This window comes from Xyrauchen texanus, chromosome 31 (genome assembly GCF_025860055.1).
Source record: "Xyrauchen texanus isolate HMW12.3.18 chromosome 31, RBS_HiC_50CHRs, whole genome shotgun sequence".
NCBI lineage: Eukaryota > Metazoa > Chordata > Actinopteri > Cypriniformes > Catostomidae > Xyrauchen > Xyrauchen texanus.
In genome coordinates this window covers 17,345,069-17,360,336 of record NC_068306.1, presented here as the reverse complement: position 1 = coordinate 17,360,336, position 15,268 = coordinate 17,345,069, and the positions used below count along the sequence as shown (strand labels likewise).

The 15,268-nt window shown below is 38.1% G+C and overlaps 2 protein-coding genes and 1 pseudogene across 5 annotated transcripts in view; 2 read left to right on the top strand and 1 right to left on the bottom strand.

The window, feature by feature from the left end:
* LOC127624652 (rapamycin-insensitive companion of mTOR-like) overlaps window positions 1-1,425 on the bottom strand; it is a 35,064-nt gene extending 33,639 nt beyond the window's left edge. The window contains exons 1-2 of the mRNA XM_052099467.1: window positions 1,368-1,425; window positions 1,202-1,249 (exon numbers count right to left, since the gene is read on the bottom strand). Coding sequence (XP_051955427.1) covers window positions 1,202-1,249; window positions 1,368-1,416 — 97 coding nt within the window. The 5' untranslated portion in view covers window positions 1,417-1,425. The remainder of the gene's footprint in view (window positions 1-1,201; window positions 1,250-1,367) is intronic.
* A 2,958-nt stretch (window positions 1,426-4,383) lies between these two features.
* Window positions 4,384-6,991, top strand: LOC127624869 (putative tRNA (cytidine(32)/guanosine(34)-2'-O)-methyltransferase; annotated as a pseudogene).
* A 2,469-nt stretch (window positions 6,992-9,460) lies between these two features.
* LOC127624671 (uncharacterized) lies at window positions 9,461-14,801 on the top strand. Of its 4 annotated transcripts, XM_052099500.1 has the most exons (9): window positions 9,506-9,530; window positions 9,626-9,655; window positions 11,160-11,189; window positions 11,409-11,687; window positions 11,823-11,930; window positions 13,805-13,832; window positions 13,940-13,959; window positions 14,149-14,204; window positions 14,441-14,801. In XM_052099500.1, exons 1-9 carry the CDS (start codon window positions 9,509-9,511, stop codon window positions 14,549-14,551), a joined length of 684 nt encoding a protein of 227 aa, XP_051955460.1. In that variant the 5' UTR covers window positions 9,506-9,508; the 3' UTR covers window positions 14,552-14,801. The 4 variants fall into 4 exon arrangements, with proteins under 4 accessions (XP_051955462.1, XP_051955464.1, XP_051955460.1 ...); XM_052099504.1 differs by lacking the exon at window positions 11,409-11,687 and having other exon boundaries at window positions 9,504-9,530; XM_052099502.1 differs by lacking the exon at window positions 9,626-9,655 and having other exon boundaries at window positions 9,461-9,530; window positions 11,160-11,687.
* Window positions 14,802-15,268: the final 467 nt, after the last annotated feature.

Genomic DNA, 15,268 nt, shown 5'->3' with positions numbered 1-15,268 from the left:
ATAGGCATAACAAATAAAACAGACCCAAAACAAAATGTAATAGGCATAAAACAGACCCCCTCCCCCTAAAAAAACTAAACTAAAACAAATGTAATAGGCATACTGAATAAAACAGACCCAAAACAAAACAACAAAGATAACAAAATATCTCAAAAAAGAATCTGCAAGCAAAACCCCTACCTATGTTTGTTATGATCATAGCTATGATCAACAAGCCCCTGTAGAGACACTGTTTACACCAACATTTTGTGTACAGCCCAGGGGGAAACAGACTTTAAGAACGGTTTTCTTATGGAACAAAAACTGTATAGCATAGAATACTTTACTCTAGCATATTATTCTGCAGAACTGTATGCAAATACATTTAAATAAATATTAAAACAATACATTAAATACAGGAATGTGTTAAAATGCATTAAAACATAATTAAACCACTCTGACAGAACTGTCAATGTTTAGATTTTTCTGGAGAGCTGTATTGTAAGAAAACAGAAGCAAAATCCACACATCAAATTCAATGCCATCAGCTGCGACAGATAAGGACTTCTTTGTCATGTTTGACAGTTCATTTGACAATCTAACAACTGACCTCCCTATATAGGCTCAATGCAACCGATGAATGAAAAGCAATGAGTTAAGACCGCTCATGCCTTACAATAACACCAGTCTATGTAACATAACAATAACAAAGCACACAATGTCACACATGATCACCAGAATTCGTACAATAAAACTGAAATCAAGCCACAGCCATCATGCTGACATGGGATTTTAGAAAATATGAAATTACATATGATATAAACGCTTTCCTACTGGAGCGCACTGTTGTTTTGGTCAAGACTAGAGGAGGACCCGTTAGTCCTGCGATATTGGACACGAATAAGAGATGATGCACATACTGTATTTAACACCCAACCCTTACAAATAATCAAATGCACCCGTCTTTGTCCAAAACCATCTGTTTTCCCTGTCTTTAAGTAATGTTTTCATTATCTAAAAGAGTGTTTTGTGCATGATGAGTGTGTTATATGATGACGACTGCTTGTCTTATTCTTGGAACCTAGTGAGCTGCCTGCCAAGACAGCAATTTTTTGCACCATAGGCGTCTTTGAAATGTCCAGTCCGAACATTCCAAACACGCCTGTGAAGACCAAAAATGCTGTCTAGGTGGGCAGTTCACTATGTTTATAATCTGACTTACCTCTCGTGAGATCAAGTGGTACATTTTCCTCCCCACTGTCATTTCGACCTGTCATGCAAGGACAAAAGTAGACACTGAGAAAACGATACTTGGTTCAGGCGTAGCTGTTGGAAGTGGCATCATATTATTTCCTACACAGATCCGATGAGAGTAGGTTTAATCTTACCTCGCATCCGTATACTTCGGATAGGACGGCCTCGGATGCTGAGCGCCATCTTTACCAGACAGATTCACAACACCGGAAACATCGAGGATCATCGCGAGAACTGCTGGCCAGGACGCAGACTGTTGTTTTTGTATAAGGGCAAGTCAGTCCACTCGGCGGCCATCTCTGGAACACTCTCGGGCAGGCTGACCTGATATTTTTCTATGTTAACAAGCGTCATACAAGTGATCTGAAGACTGAAATATACAAAACGTTTGGTCAAGATTACGATCAAATATCATATTTCAAATCAGCAGTAAAGTCTGACAACACTGGTTAACAACGATATCTTGTCTAGCTACTGCGCATGCGCTTTCTCGAGTTGATTGGCAGGCGATGTCTGAATCTGAAAGGCGATTGGCTCTTTTACCTAAAAGGCGCGACATCCTTCTCTACATCTGTTAGCCATTGGTCGTTCTAACTTCTCGACGTGGCTAGTCTCTGTGGGCTGTCTGACTCTCTGGTCCATAGAAATACAAATCAAATATACAATTGTTTCTACAGAAATGTACACATACCCTTGCACGCTGTTCGTTTGATTATCCCACTTGTGGTGTTCACTAGTCAAAAGTGACCCGAACATACATGTTTATATATAAGTCATACAAGTAATTTATTTATTTTTGAAAGATATGTCATATCACTAATTTCATTAAAGTAAAGGCTTTAATTGGGGGATTTTATGGTATTTAGACATTATCTAATTTAATAAATTCATTCCATTCATTCATATAAACACCATTCATATAAAATAACAAACGTAATCACTTGTAATGTCAAGTTTAACCACTAAATGACTGCAAAGATCCACTCTTTGTTGCCTGGTTGTAGAGAAGAGGATTTCTAGACATTCTCACTAGTTGGTATTGTGTCACAACATAACAACACAACATCACCGTGCAGCTGGGTACAACTACAGTATCTCCTTCCAAAACGGTCAGATACGGTCAGAAATCTAGGGGTAACCATCGATAACAAGCTCAATTTCACAGACCACATCTCAAAGACTGCAAGATCATGTCGATATACACTCTATAATATTAGGAAGATAAGACCCTTCCTCTCTGAATATGCCACATTGTTCAGTCACTTGTCATAACTAGACTAGACTACTGTAACTCTCTCATTTCAGGCCTTCCTGCATGTTTAATTAGAACTCTGCAATGATCCAGAATGCAGCAGCACCAGTCTGGTCTTTAATGAACCAAAGAGAGCACATGTTACACCACTATTTGTCTCTCTCCACTGGCTGCCTGTTGATGCACATATTAAATTCAAGGCTATGATGCTGGCATACAAAACAGTCACTTGATCTGCTCCAGCATACCTAAAATCATCTCTGCAGAACTACATGCCCACCAGAAGCCTGTGGTCAGCTAAGGAACGTCGCCTTGTCGTAACAACACAAAGAGGCACCAAAACACTTTATCCCGGACTTTCAGTTTCATCATACCACGTTGGTGGAATGACCTTCCCAACTCCCTCCGTGAAGCAGACTCACTCTCTGTCTTAAAAAAAAAACGACTTGAGACGCATTTTTCCATGAGCACATAACCAGTCACTAAAAACAAAACAAAAAAATACTTGTTGCATTTTAATCTGTTTTGAAAACTATTCTGATGCTAGTGAAACTTTGTAGTATGGCACTTTCATACCACTGTCTCCTTAAGATGATTTGCTTATGTTTTCTCTTCTGTAAGTCGCTTTGGATAAAAGCATCTGCCAAATGAATAAACGTGAAAGTAAAATGTGGTATGTTTAGGCATTATCGAAGACAATTTTTTGTGAAAGTTTAACATTTATTTGTTTGAAGTATTGTTCTGAATTGTCAGTTTTTGCAAATGATGCCACATTATGATTATTTTCAAACCTGACTATCGTGGGGGCCTGGAATCACGAGTTCGAATCCAGGGCGTGCTGAGTGACTCCAGCTAGGTCTCCTAAGCAACCAAATTGGCCCAGTTGCTAGGGAGGGTGGAGTCACATGGGATAACCTCCTGTTGGTAGCTATAATGTGGATGGATTGTTATTGTGCATGGATGCATAGCGTGAAGCCTCCACACCTATGTCTCCGTGGTAACACGCTCAACAAGCCATGTGTCACGTTCCTGTGTTGTCTACCCTAGGTCCTCTGTTTCACCCATCACGTTTATGTCATGTTTCCGTGTGGTCTGCTCCGTGTTTTCCGTTTCACCCGTCACCGATCCGTTCCATGTCACGTTTTCCCTGTTGTCCGCCCTGAGTCTCACTGTCCGTGTAAAAAACTACATTTCCCACTATCCCCGGCACTCATCTCTGCCAGCACTCATCATTGTTCTCACCTGTGTCTCGTTTAGTCTTTATTGTGTCTTTGTGTATTTAAACCCTGTTGTTTTCCTTTTCCCTTGTCATTCGTTGTATGGTTATATGTCGTGTATGGTTTCTTGTCGTGCCTTAGCCCTTGTTACCTGCCCTTAGTGTTTGTTCTCCCAGCCGTGTGTCATTTCGTGTTTTAGTTTGATTTTCCCATTGTGGACTTTTCTTTGCTCCTGTGTTTCATTTTGTGTTTGAGTTTAGTTTGCCCATCGTGGTCTCTTCCTTTGTTCCTGTGTTTTCCTGATTATTGTTTACAAATAAACCGCGCTTGGATCCAACCCCTTGTCTGCTTCCTCAAGTCATTACACCATGTGATAAAAAACGTTACTGATTGCACCTTTAATATAATAATTTCCGCAGCTACTGTCATTAAGTAACACTGACATATTGGTTCTCTTGATAGTTTGACATAAGCTTTTTCTGTTGTGTGGCAGCTATTCAATACTGTTTGAGGGAAGTGATTTAAAATTGAATCTGTGTTTAAAATTATGTAATTAAAGGGGCGCTCTTCTAAACACAAACGCGATATTTACTATAGACTGGCGAAAGAGGAGGGCTGGAGAGTGAGCCATGATGACCTTGATGGTCAGATACAAACAAATGTTTTTATGTGTTTAACATGATGTCGTCCTCCTATTTGGTGCTGATCCCTCCCATGCTCTCTGTGATTAAATCTTTGATTTTTTTAGTCTTGAAATTGACTTTTTCTCATAGTCGACTGCTGTTTATTTTCATAGTTACAGGGCTTCATGATGTAGATGGGTACATTCAGGCACAGCTCCTGCTAGCGGTATGTATTGCCTATTTGAATCATATTACTAACATTTAAAAGCAGGTTATATTAAGTTACACACAGGAACAGGCTTTGATCTTGAGATAAAGATGAAGTCTTTATTGTAGTATAGCAGTGACAAAGTCCATGAAACACCTTGGATTCAGCGGAGTCAGGCTGAACAACGATTCATCATTGTAAACTCAAACCTTTTTACTAGTTTGTGAAATAGTTTAACGCTCACAATGTAAATGAAGTTGGGCTCTTCGTGTAAATGAAAATCCCTAAAAGATATGGTCTGTCTATTAATTAAGCTCAGGCACATTTGGGAATATAAATTTAAGAATGAGTTTAAGAATATGTTTGTTTATTAAATGTGTATCAGACTTGGTAGTTTAGAGAAGAAAGTATTCAGCGTCAGCTGTATTACACTGTTAAACAGAGTTGCTAAGTGGAGGTCCCTGCCAGATCCTGTTCACCTTTTTGTGAGTCAAATAAGAATGGCTTACTGAAGCTATCACCTTTGGTATGTGTTGGCTCTTGGTGCCTATATAATGGCTTGGGTGTGGACCTGCTTTTATCTCAATGATAATGAAGTAGTCTGAGTGATATAGTTATGCTGATTGGATTAAGGACTGGTGAATCTCCAGGGTATGGGAAGGGTTCCTACAACTGCTTACTTCATTAGTATACTTTGTTAACCATCATCAACCGAGTACTTGTCTATAAAACCAAAATGTCTATAAAACTACAATGTAAGTCTCACTTAGTTAGACTTGATGACTGCAGCGCCACGCAGCACGTTCTCAATAAATAATTCTGCTGAAGACATACTCTGAGTCTCCTGGTCTTCACTTCTGAGTTTCCAACACACCCCATTAACTGAGATGGTTCTTCATTGCCAATTCCTGTGCCTGTGTGTATTATTCGTTGTTTTCATAATAAACAAGCCATTTAGGTGATTCAGTTATTTTGAGATCAGGTCAAGTGGAACTTTTTAGGGCAGAGTACTGTAAATTCTTAGTTACAGAAATACACAAACCAGCCCATCTGGCACCAACAATCATTCATGCGATTATCTAATCAGACAATCGTGTGGCAGCAGTGCATCAAATCTAATCCTAAATCAGTTTAATCTATGTCTTCTGAGTGATATGATTGATTTTGGGTGAGAAACTGTACACATGGGTTTTGGATCCCATTGACTTCCATTGTATGGATATAAAATATGTTAATTTGGGTTCCACAGAAGAGAGAAAGTCATACTAGTTTGATACCACATAATAGTGCGCAAATGGTGAGAGAATGATAATTTTTGGGTTACGTAAATTCTTTTATGGTTATTATTGTTTTTTTTGTTACTTTTCTAGTGTTTGCAGTGAGATTTTGGTTTACCAAATGACTGCTAGCCTTTTGATCACGATAGACTTGTAAGGTTTTTATATTTTTATTAATAGGCTCTCAATATTACCACACATGTTCTCAAACCAGGTGGAAACTTTGTCAACAAAGTAAGCTTCCAATTACCACTAATTAATTTGTTAAAATGCTTTTGTCATTGATATTGAATATTACTATTATGTCTGACTTTGATATGCCAAGAGATCTCTAAAGTTTTCGACAATAATATTTACTGGATTTTCATGTCTTGCTATTCTTCTACATAGATTTTTAGGGGAAAAGATGAGACCCTGCTGTACTCCCAGCTCAAGATCTTCATTAGTTCTGTTACTTGCGCCAAACCAAGCTGCAGTCGCAATTCAAGCATAGGTGTGTGCTTTGACCACATCATGACAAAAAATTCTTGTTGTAAAAAAGTTGTTGTTGAACATCAGAAAACATTGCATTTAAAAGGAATTATGTCATATAAATCTGTTCTCTATCACCCTGCAGAGGGTTTTTTGGTGTGTCAGAATTACTCTCCACCTGAGGGTTATGTCCCCAACATGTCCAACCCACTACTGGATCACTCTTATGGTAATTTAATGTGCTAAACTTTAAATTTTTCACAGCCAATTGTTTTAAATATGTCTCTGTGTTTTACGTTTTTGCACTGTAATTATTATTGTGCTGAGATGCACAATTTCGCCTAATGTACTCTGTACAACCTGATTCACTCATGCTTTTTTATGGAGCATAAATGGCTACAATACACATTCTCTTTCTCATTTTTCCTCCCATATGTAGATTTTAACCAGTTAGAGGGACCAAACAGGATAATAGTTCCTTTCCTTGCTTGTGGAGATCTCAGTGCATTTGATTCAGACAGGACCTACCCACTTCAGGTGCTGATCTACTTCTTTTGAAGACACGTGTCCCAGATTTTATTGTTTACCTATATTGTGATGTCAGCCTCATGTATGTTTTTATTTTTGCTTGATTCAAGTAAAGAGTATCAGTACATACCACTCAACCTCCGATTTGGCTCCCCTACCCCTGTCAGCTCCATCAAGAATAATCTGTTAGCCAAAGAGGACTCACCCTTTGGCACACTAGATGATGCCCTGTCTAATTTAGACCTAGACATCAGTCAAGAACAGAACCCATCAACATCAGAAACACTCTAACTAATGGAGATTTGTGATTTGAACAGCTTTAATGTTTAAATCTCTCAATTGTTTTATTGTGATTTACCCACATTTATTTTTAGAGTTTAAACATAGGCTGTTTGTAACTAATTATCTTTTGATGTATTTAATAAACCAGAAAACGTTTTGTTGTTTCTATGACTTTTTAACTCTTTACACTTCTTAAAGTTCTCCTTTATGAATGTTTTCTTAGTATGATCTGTGTCACACAAACGGGCAAAATTAAAACTTTTGTCTGCAGCTCTACTAGAATCTACCACAACACAAACTTTGTTTTTATTTGCTGATCAATTTTCAAACTTAAAGGGATAGTTCACCCCAACATGAAAATTCTGTTTACTCACCCTTATGTCATCTCAGATGTGTATGACTTTCTTCTGCAGAACACAAATCTGCTCTGTTCCTCACAGTGCAAGTTAATAGTGACCAGAACTCAGAAGGTCTGGTTATCAGTAGGTGGCTCACACAGACCCAACACATACAGTGCAGTATTAATATATTACATTATATATTAATGTACAATTATGATACAAGTATACCATTAATATACGCATTTCTCCTTAATTTGGAATGCTCAATTTCCAAAGTCCTCATGGTGGCGTAGTGACTCGCCTCAATCCGGGTGGCGGAGGACTAATCATAGTTGCCTCAGTGTCTGAGACCATCAACCCTGCACAACTTATCACATGGCTTGTTGAGCGTGTAACTGCAGAGACATACCACGGTGTGGAGGCATACTGTGTATCCATGCACAACAAAAATCCATCCACATTATAGCTACCACCAGGAGATTACCCCATGTGACTCTACCCTCCCTACCAACCGGGCCAATTTGGTTGCTAAGGAGACTTGGCTGAAGTCACTCAGCACACCTTGGATTCGAACTCACGACTCTACTACGGTGGTAGTCAGCATCAATACTCGCTGAGCTACCCAGGCCCCCATATTATATACTTTTAGTATTTGTAGAATGTTAAAGATTAAATTATTGCAAATTATTAGCAAACATTTTGTAAAATTAGCAATAAAGGGTATCTTGTGGAGCTCTTGATTCTGTTTCACACATGAAACTAAAATACTGAGCAGAAGATGGTCCTGAATAGAATAATGACAACTGCGCATGTTACTATTTACAATTTAAATGTATCCAAGTGGCAAGAGTGTTTTGACTGTGTTCACCAAAATTCATTCAGATCTATTAAATGATTCATTCAGTGAACATTTCTGGTGATGTCATGTGTGAAAGTCAGAGTTAGTCACTGAATCAACGATCAAAAGAACATTTTAATCCTTTAAAATTTGTATGTCTACATACCTACAAAGAGATTTTAGTCTATAGGTTTTAAGCATTATAAGAACAAAGCAAATCTATAATTTCCCTACAGTTTATGAGCTGCTGAGAATGACTTTTCTCAAAAGACAACAATGATAGTCATATAATAATTACGAGTTTCAATAACATCCGTACATTTTCATGTATAAAAAAGTCTCTCCATAGCAATTCCCTTCAGTGTTCTAAGAACACAGCAGATCTATCTTTTTTCAGTTTGTTAAACGCACACCAACATAGAGGTAAAAATAGGAGCTGATATTAATTAAAATTTAATTAAATTGCTTTACATATGTGCCAAAACAATGTTCCTCATCTCTAGATTTTGAATTTTGATCAAGATCAATGGCATTTTTGCCTTTTTAAAGAAAAGGAGGAACGAGTTGCAGTTTTGCGGTTATCACCATATAACATAAATGCTGTCGATTGAGCTTAACTTGTATTGAACCCAGAATTTTCCTCTAAGTTTTAAGTCTTAAAATCTATTCTAAAGATTTCAGACCTTTTTTTTCTTCCAATTATTCTCAATGAAAATACTGAAAAATACCATTGCTCTTAGAAATCTACATTGTCAAGAGTGTGTGTAAGAAGATCATCCATCTGTTTCCTTCTTTCATTTCTGCCCAATAGACCATGACATGCTAGACAGTGTCTGAACTCTCGCAGTTGTCAGGGTCTCAATAAAACAATTAAATGCATCAACTTTTTGTTGAACATTTCGTATTTATCTGCATTCTTCTTGGCCCCACTGATGCTGTCTGTTTTAAATCTTGTAAAACAGTTATTATTTATTTATTTGTTTATATATTTTACTTATTTAAGTAACTGTGGAATCGATAGATGGTCATAGATAACATTGCTGTGGAAATCAGTTATGCAAATTGCCTTGCCAGAGTTTGGCAATAAATAGAAAAAAGTGCAAAACCAGTGACTGTGAATCCTGTTCTGTATTTTCATAGTATATGGTGACGTTGTCATGCTAGATATAATTTAAATGCCAAGTGTAGTCCTAAATTGTGTTGCTATATCAGCTTGCACATAGGAAATTATGATCCAGATGCTTCACTTGTTTATTTTCTGTAAGTAATAAATATGAATTTGATCTGTTAAGTATTTGTGTGATTAACAAATGTTGGCTCAACATTAACGTTGTTCTTTTCTTGTTTTTATTCAGTTGGTCATTTTGCCAATTTAACAAATGCAGGTACAGTATGTGGCTAATCTTGTTGTTTTCCCATGCATTGTTTTCAAGTAATTTCTAATTAATTATTGTCTTATGGATTGAGAGTATGCATTTGATTATGTTTGGACTTATTCACATCTCAATTTACTGTAGATGTTAATTTGGTTGACATCAACACTTTGTTTCCAGCATTAATTATGAATGACTTCCAATCTTTCTTTGAACTTGTAACCCCTACAGATATTACTGTTAGTTTTAAAATGATGACTCTTTTTGACCAAACTAAACTGACATGCTGTGATAAGGGCCAGCCTATATCAGAGTGCGTTTTCTACACTGACTCAAAATACTTTGCCCAGAATAATTCCACTGACCATTGCTGTGAGCTTATTGTCAGTGGAAAAGAACTTGTACAGAATAAAACTGGAAAGCAGCTCCAAACAACAGTTAACGTCCACTGTATGACCAAACCTCACCATGGAATCCACCAAAATGTCACCATTACAGTGTGGAGACTATGTAATTTTCTTTCATTCATTCATTCATTCATGCGTTTGTGTAATTAAATACTTAAGAAACAAGGCTTTATAAATACAACTGATATTAATTAAAATTTAATTAAATTGCTTTACATATGTGCCAAAACAATGTTCCTCATCTCTAGATTTTGAATTTTGATCAAGATCAATGGCATTTTTGCCTTTTTAAAGAAAAGGAGGAACGAGTTGCAGTTTTGCGGTTATCAACATATAACATAAATGCTGTCGATTGAGCTTAACTTGTATTGAACCCAGAATTTTCCTCTAAGTTTTAAGTCTTAAAATCTATTCTAAAGATTTCAGACCTTTTTTTTCTTCCAATTATTCTCAATGAAAATACTGAAAAATACCATTGCTCTTAGAAATCTACATTGTCAAGAGTGTGTAAAGTATGTGTGTAAGAAGATCATCCATCTGTTTCCTTCTTTCATTTCGGCCCAATAGACCATGACATGCTAGACAGTGTCTGAACTCTCGCAGTTGTCAGGGTCTCAATAAAACAATTAAATGCATCAACTTTTTGTTGAACATTTCGTATTTATCTGCATTCTTCTTGGCCCCACTGATGCTGTCTGTTTTAAATCTTGTAAAACAGTTATTATTTATTTATTTGTTTATATATTTTACTTATTTAAGTAACTGTGGAATCGATAGATGGTCATAGATAACATTGCTGTGGAGTCAGTTATGCAAATTGCCTTGCCAGAGATTGGCAATAAATAGAAAAAGTGCAAAACCAGTGACTGTGAATCCTGTTCTGTATTTTCATAGTATATGGTGACGTTGTCATGCTAGATATAATTTAAATGCCAAGTGTAGTCCTAAATTGTGTTGCTATATCAGCTTGCACATAGGAAATTATGATCCAGATGCTTCACTTGTTTATTTTCTGTAAGTAATAAATATGAATTTGATCTGTTAAGTATTTGTGTGATTAACAAATGTTGGCTCAACATTAACGTTGTTCTTTTCTTGTTTTTATTCAGTTGGTCATTTTGCCAATTTAACAAATGCAGGTACAGTATGTGGCTAATCTTGTTGTTTTCCCATGCATTGTTTTCAAGTAATTTCTAATTAATTATTGTCTTATGGATTGAGAGTATGCATTTGATTATGTTTGGACTTATTCACATCTCAATTTACTGTAGATGTTAATTTGGTTGACATCAAGACTTTGTTTCCAGCATTAATTATGAATGACTTCCAATCTCTCTTTGAACTTGTAACCCCTACAGATATTACTGTTAGTTTTAAAATGATGACTCTTTTTGACCAAACTAAACTGACATGCTGTGATAAGGGCCAGCCTATATCAGAGTGCGTTTTCTACACTGACTCAAAATACATTGCCCAGAATAATTCCACTGACCATTGCTGTGAGCTTATTGTCAGTGGAAAAGAACTTGTACAGAATAAAACTGGAAAGCAGCTCCAAACAACAGTTAACGTCCACTGTATGACCAAACCTCACCATGGACTCCACCAAAATGTCACCATTACAGTGTGGAGACTATGTAATTTTCTTTCATTCATTCATTCATGCGTTTGTGTAATTAAATACTTAAGAAACAAGGCTTTATAAATACAACACAAAGAAATCATAAAGATCTAACATTGTTGATGTTTTTATTGTATTTTTATTTATATAGCTCTTTCTGGCGAACAAACTCTCGTTGTACTAGTTATACTGGGGACACTGATTCTGGTCTTTTTGCTCATGATAATCACCCAAATTGTCTATATGGCCAAGCAGCAAGGTAGGAAACCAGAATGCTCTCTTGTGTAATTAAGATTATTTGTGTGTAACAATTATATTTTCTACACAATATTTTAGACAAACTTGATAGAATTTATATTTTTCTTAATTTTAAAAACCTTTTCATCTAATGGATATGCCTTTGATATGAAGGTTTTGTAGATAAATATAAACTGTGTAAACTGTTCTCTGTCAGTGAAATGTTCGGTCCGGGCTACTCTCACGTGATCCTGAGACCCCGACTGGGCTATGTGCCCAAGGTTCCCACGACCCCTTTCAGGGACCAAGTGGTGAACCTGCAAGCGCTGCTGTGTCCGCTGTGCGCTTTACGCATCTATTTGGATCGCACGCAGAGCTTTAGGATCTCTGAGCAGCTCTTTGTCTGCTTTGGGGGACAGCAGAAAGGAAACGCTGTCTCCAAGCAGAGGATCGCCCTCTGCAGGCCTATGGGCCACTTCCACCAGGGGTGTGGCGGCCTCTTGGGCTCTGACCGGTGGCACCTCTCTGGCTGACATTTGCAGAGCAGCGGGCTGGGCTACACCCAATACCTTCGCAAGGTTCTGCAATCTCCGGGTTGAGCCGGTTTCTTCCCGTATCTCAGCAGGAACGAACAGGTAAGCTGGGTCAACCGGCCAGGTATATAGCTTGCACCTAGCACCTTTCACCTCTCCTGAGCTGAAGATGTGCATTGTTGATTCCCAGTAGTGTTCACAGATGTGCTCCCTGGTTGATTTCCTCCTAGCCCTGCGGCAGGTGAGTTTGGCGGAGAAACTCACTGCCAGCCCATTACTGGTGCTAACTAAGCCCCGTTCTGGGATAGGTGCTCCGCATGTGTTTGTTCCCTGTAGGCAATCCCTTGCAACGTATTTTCAGCGGAAATAAGTTTCCCTGTTGGCAAACGGCCAAAAAGAGGCCCCTCTGCCCCGGTCTCCATGCTCGTAGAGCTTCCTCCCCAAGTTGGACAGGACCTACCATGGGACTTCTCCACATGGCATAATTCCGACTAGTCTCGGCAAGACCATGTGATGTATTACCACTTAACATTTCTTCCCTCTCTAGGCGGGGTGTGGTCTCCGCGGTGTCTTCCCCTTGGGGAGTGACACCCCCCGACGTGGACACTGGCGTTCCGGTTGGTTAGAGAATTCCCTCTTTTCTGGGGAGAAAAGAAAGAAGGAGAGGAAAAGGCACGACTAGGATAAGCCTGTCCCTATTCTTGGGTAGTTGACTCGTCCCCAATTGGGTTGCACAACACTCACACTGGCATCAGGGGATGTAAAGTGGCGGCTTGATGCGCTGTCTATGCGGCACACAGCAGTCTGCCAACCTCGCACAGCCAACCCACGTAACACAGTTCAGCTAGTTGTGCCATTTTTATAGGGGAACCCTAGTGTCACTACATCGACACAACGTCGAGTGAGTGACAGATAGGGAACGTCCAAGTTACTTCCGTAACCTCCATTTCCTGATGTAGGGAACGAGACATTGTGTCCCTCCAGCCACAATGCTGAACGTCCCGCTGAAATAGCTGGGACCTTTTTCTCGGCTCCTCAGCACGAAATCTAATGAGCGGTGTGCAGCGTCCCCTCCTTTATACCTGTATGTCCAGGGGAGGGGCATGCAAATACCACTCACCAATTCTCATTGGCCATTTATTAAAATTCAGAGGCGTCTCGGGCTCTCAAGAGTGACCCCTAGTGTCACGATCGACACAATGTCTCGTTCCTTCCATCAGAGAACGGAGGTTACTGAAGTAACCAGGACGTTTTGCCTGGTTTAATTTAGATGGTATACCTACCAAGATAATGTTATATGTTCAAGTGTTGTTTCTGTCCAATGTCTTCAGTATGCAATTTTAATATTTTAATGTTTATTTAGGGTGTAGAAGAAAGTTTTCTCCTGCAAGGTCAGTGCTGCCTCATAAACACTCATAAACATACACAGACTTATTCAGCCAAGATATTTTAAAAACTGCTGCTCTCTAACTGTTTTATTTTGTTTTTACTGTGACAGAGCTCAAAATCTGGACACCGGTGAGTGGGTTTGGATATAGAAATGCTTCTGCAAGTTTTGTACACATGTGCATTTACACCTCTACTGTGTTTTTATTAGTGTCACACTTGTGATCATTGTGGTAGTAAGGCTAGGTGTGGTTTATTTTTAATAAGTTACAATTAGATAATTCAATGCATGTTAAATTCACAACAAAATCTCTCTTTTAGGCACCCAAGATGCAAATCCTGGTCCTGCAGAAAAGCAGGAAACTGTGAAAACAGAGGTGCGTTTTCTTCTCATCGATCTGAAAAGAGAAACAAAACTACACTTTCAGTGTTTTCACTTTGATTATGGCATTAACGTTGAATTAAACTCAGTGACACATATTGTAGAGTTTACACAATTACAGTATTTGGCTGCAATTATGAATGCTTTTATGAACAAAATAGTGAAAAATGTCTAAATCGAGGATAATGCAATGTTGCATTTGAACAGAAACTCTTTAACATGTTTTCACAGGTAGTGGAGGATGAGCTATTGTATGCCACAGTGAATCATTTAGCTGAAAATTCAGTTCTTGCAGTAAAGTTTGAATCAGGAACCGACTACGCCACAGTGGTCATAAACTAGACACCCGGCAACATGAAAATGAAACTATATATGAAATCTTTGATATAAACAGGGGGTTTTGTCATCATTTATGACCTTTCTGTAATCAGTACCGAAATTGACTGTGGCACCACCAGATGGAGCTGTGGACCAATTCTGCCCCTGTACTGTACCCTTATGATAACTGATATCAAAAATTGTGCTGTTGTGTTTTAATTGCCCTTTTCTCTGATGTAGAGTCTAATATTTTAATTCCATATTAATAACACAATAAAATGATCATCAACTACTGGCAGCTTATGTTGTATGATAAATACACTATCAACATCAAATCACTTCATTGTCACAACACCATACACAAGTGTAACCATGAGAGAAAATCTTGGGTGCAGTTCCAGTAACATTGCAGTCATGTAAAAGCAAGACAGTATTGATTTACATAATGCACCATACACTCACTGCATCCGTAATACTCATTTACCACAATGTACACTTAGCACACACAGAAGGCTTTAAATATACTGAGTATTTGTAATTTTTCTATATATGAAATGGAATGTGCCTAATGAAAGGCACATTCTTTAATATATTTCTTTAACAGAGTGTCTATTTACAATAAGTGCAAATAACCCATCTTGTTGGCAGAAGCTATTTACACTAACTCTGCCCACCACTGCTCAGACCAAATTCAAGACAGCCATGACAGATTTATTTGGGGTAAAATTAAGCAAATGAAGG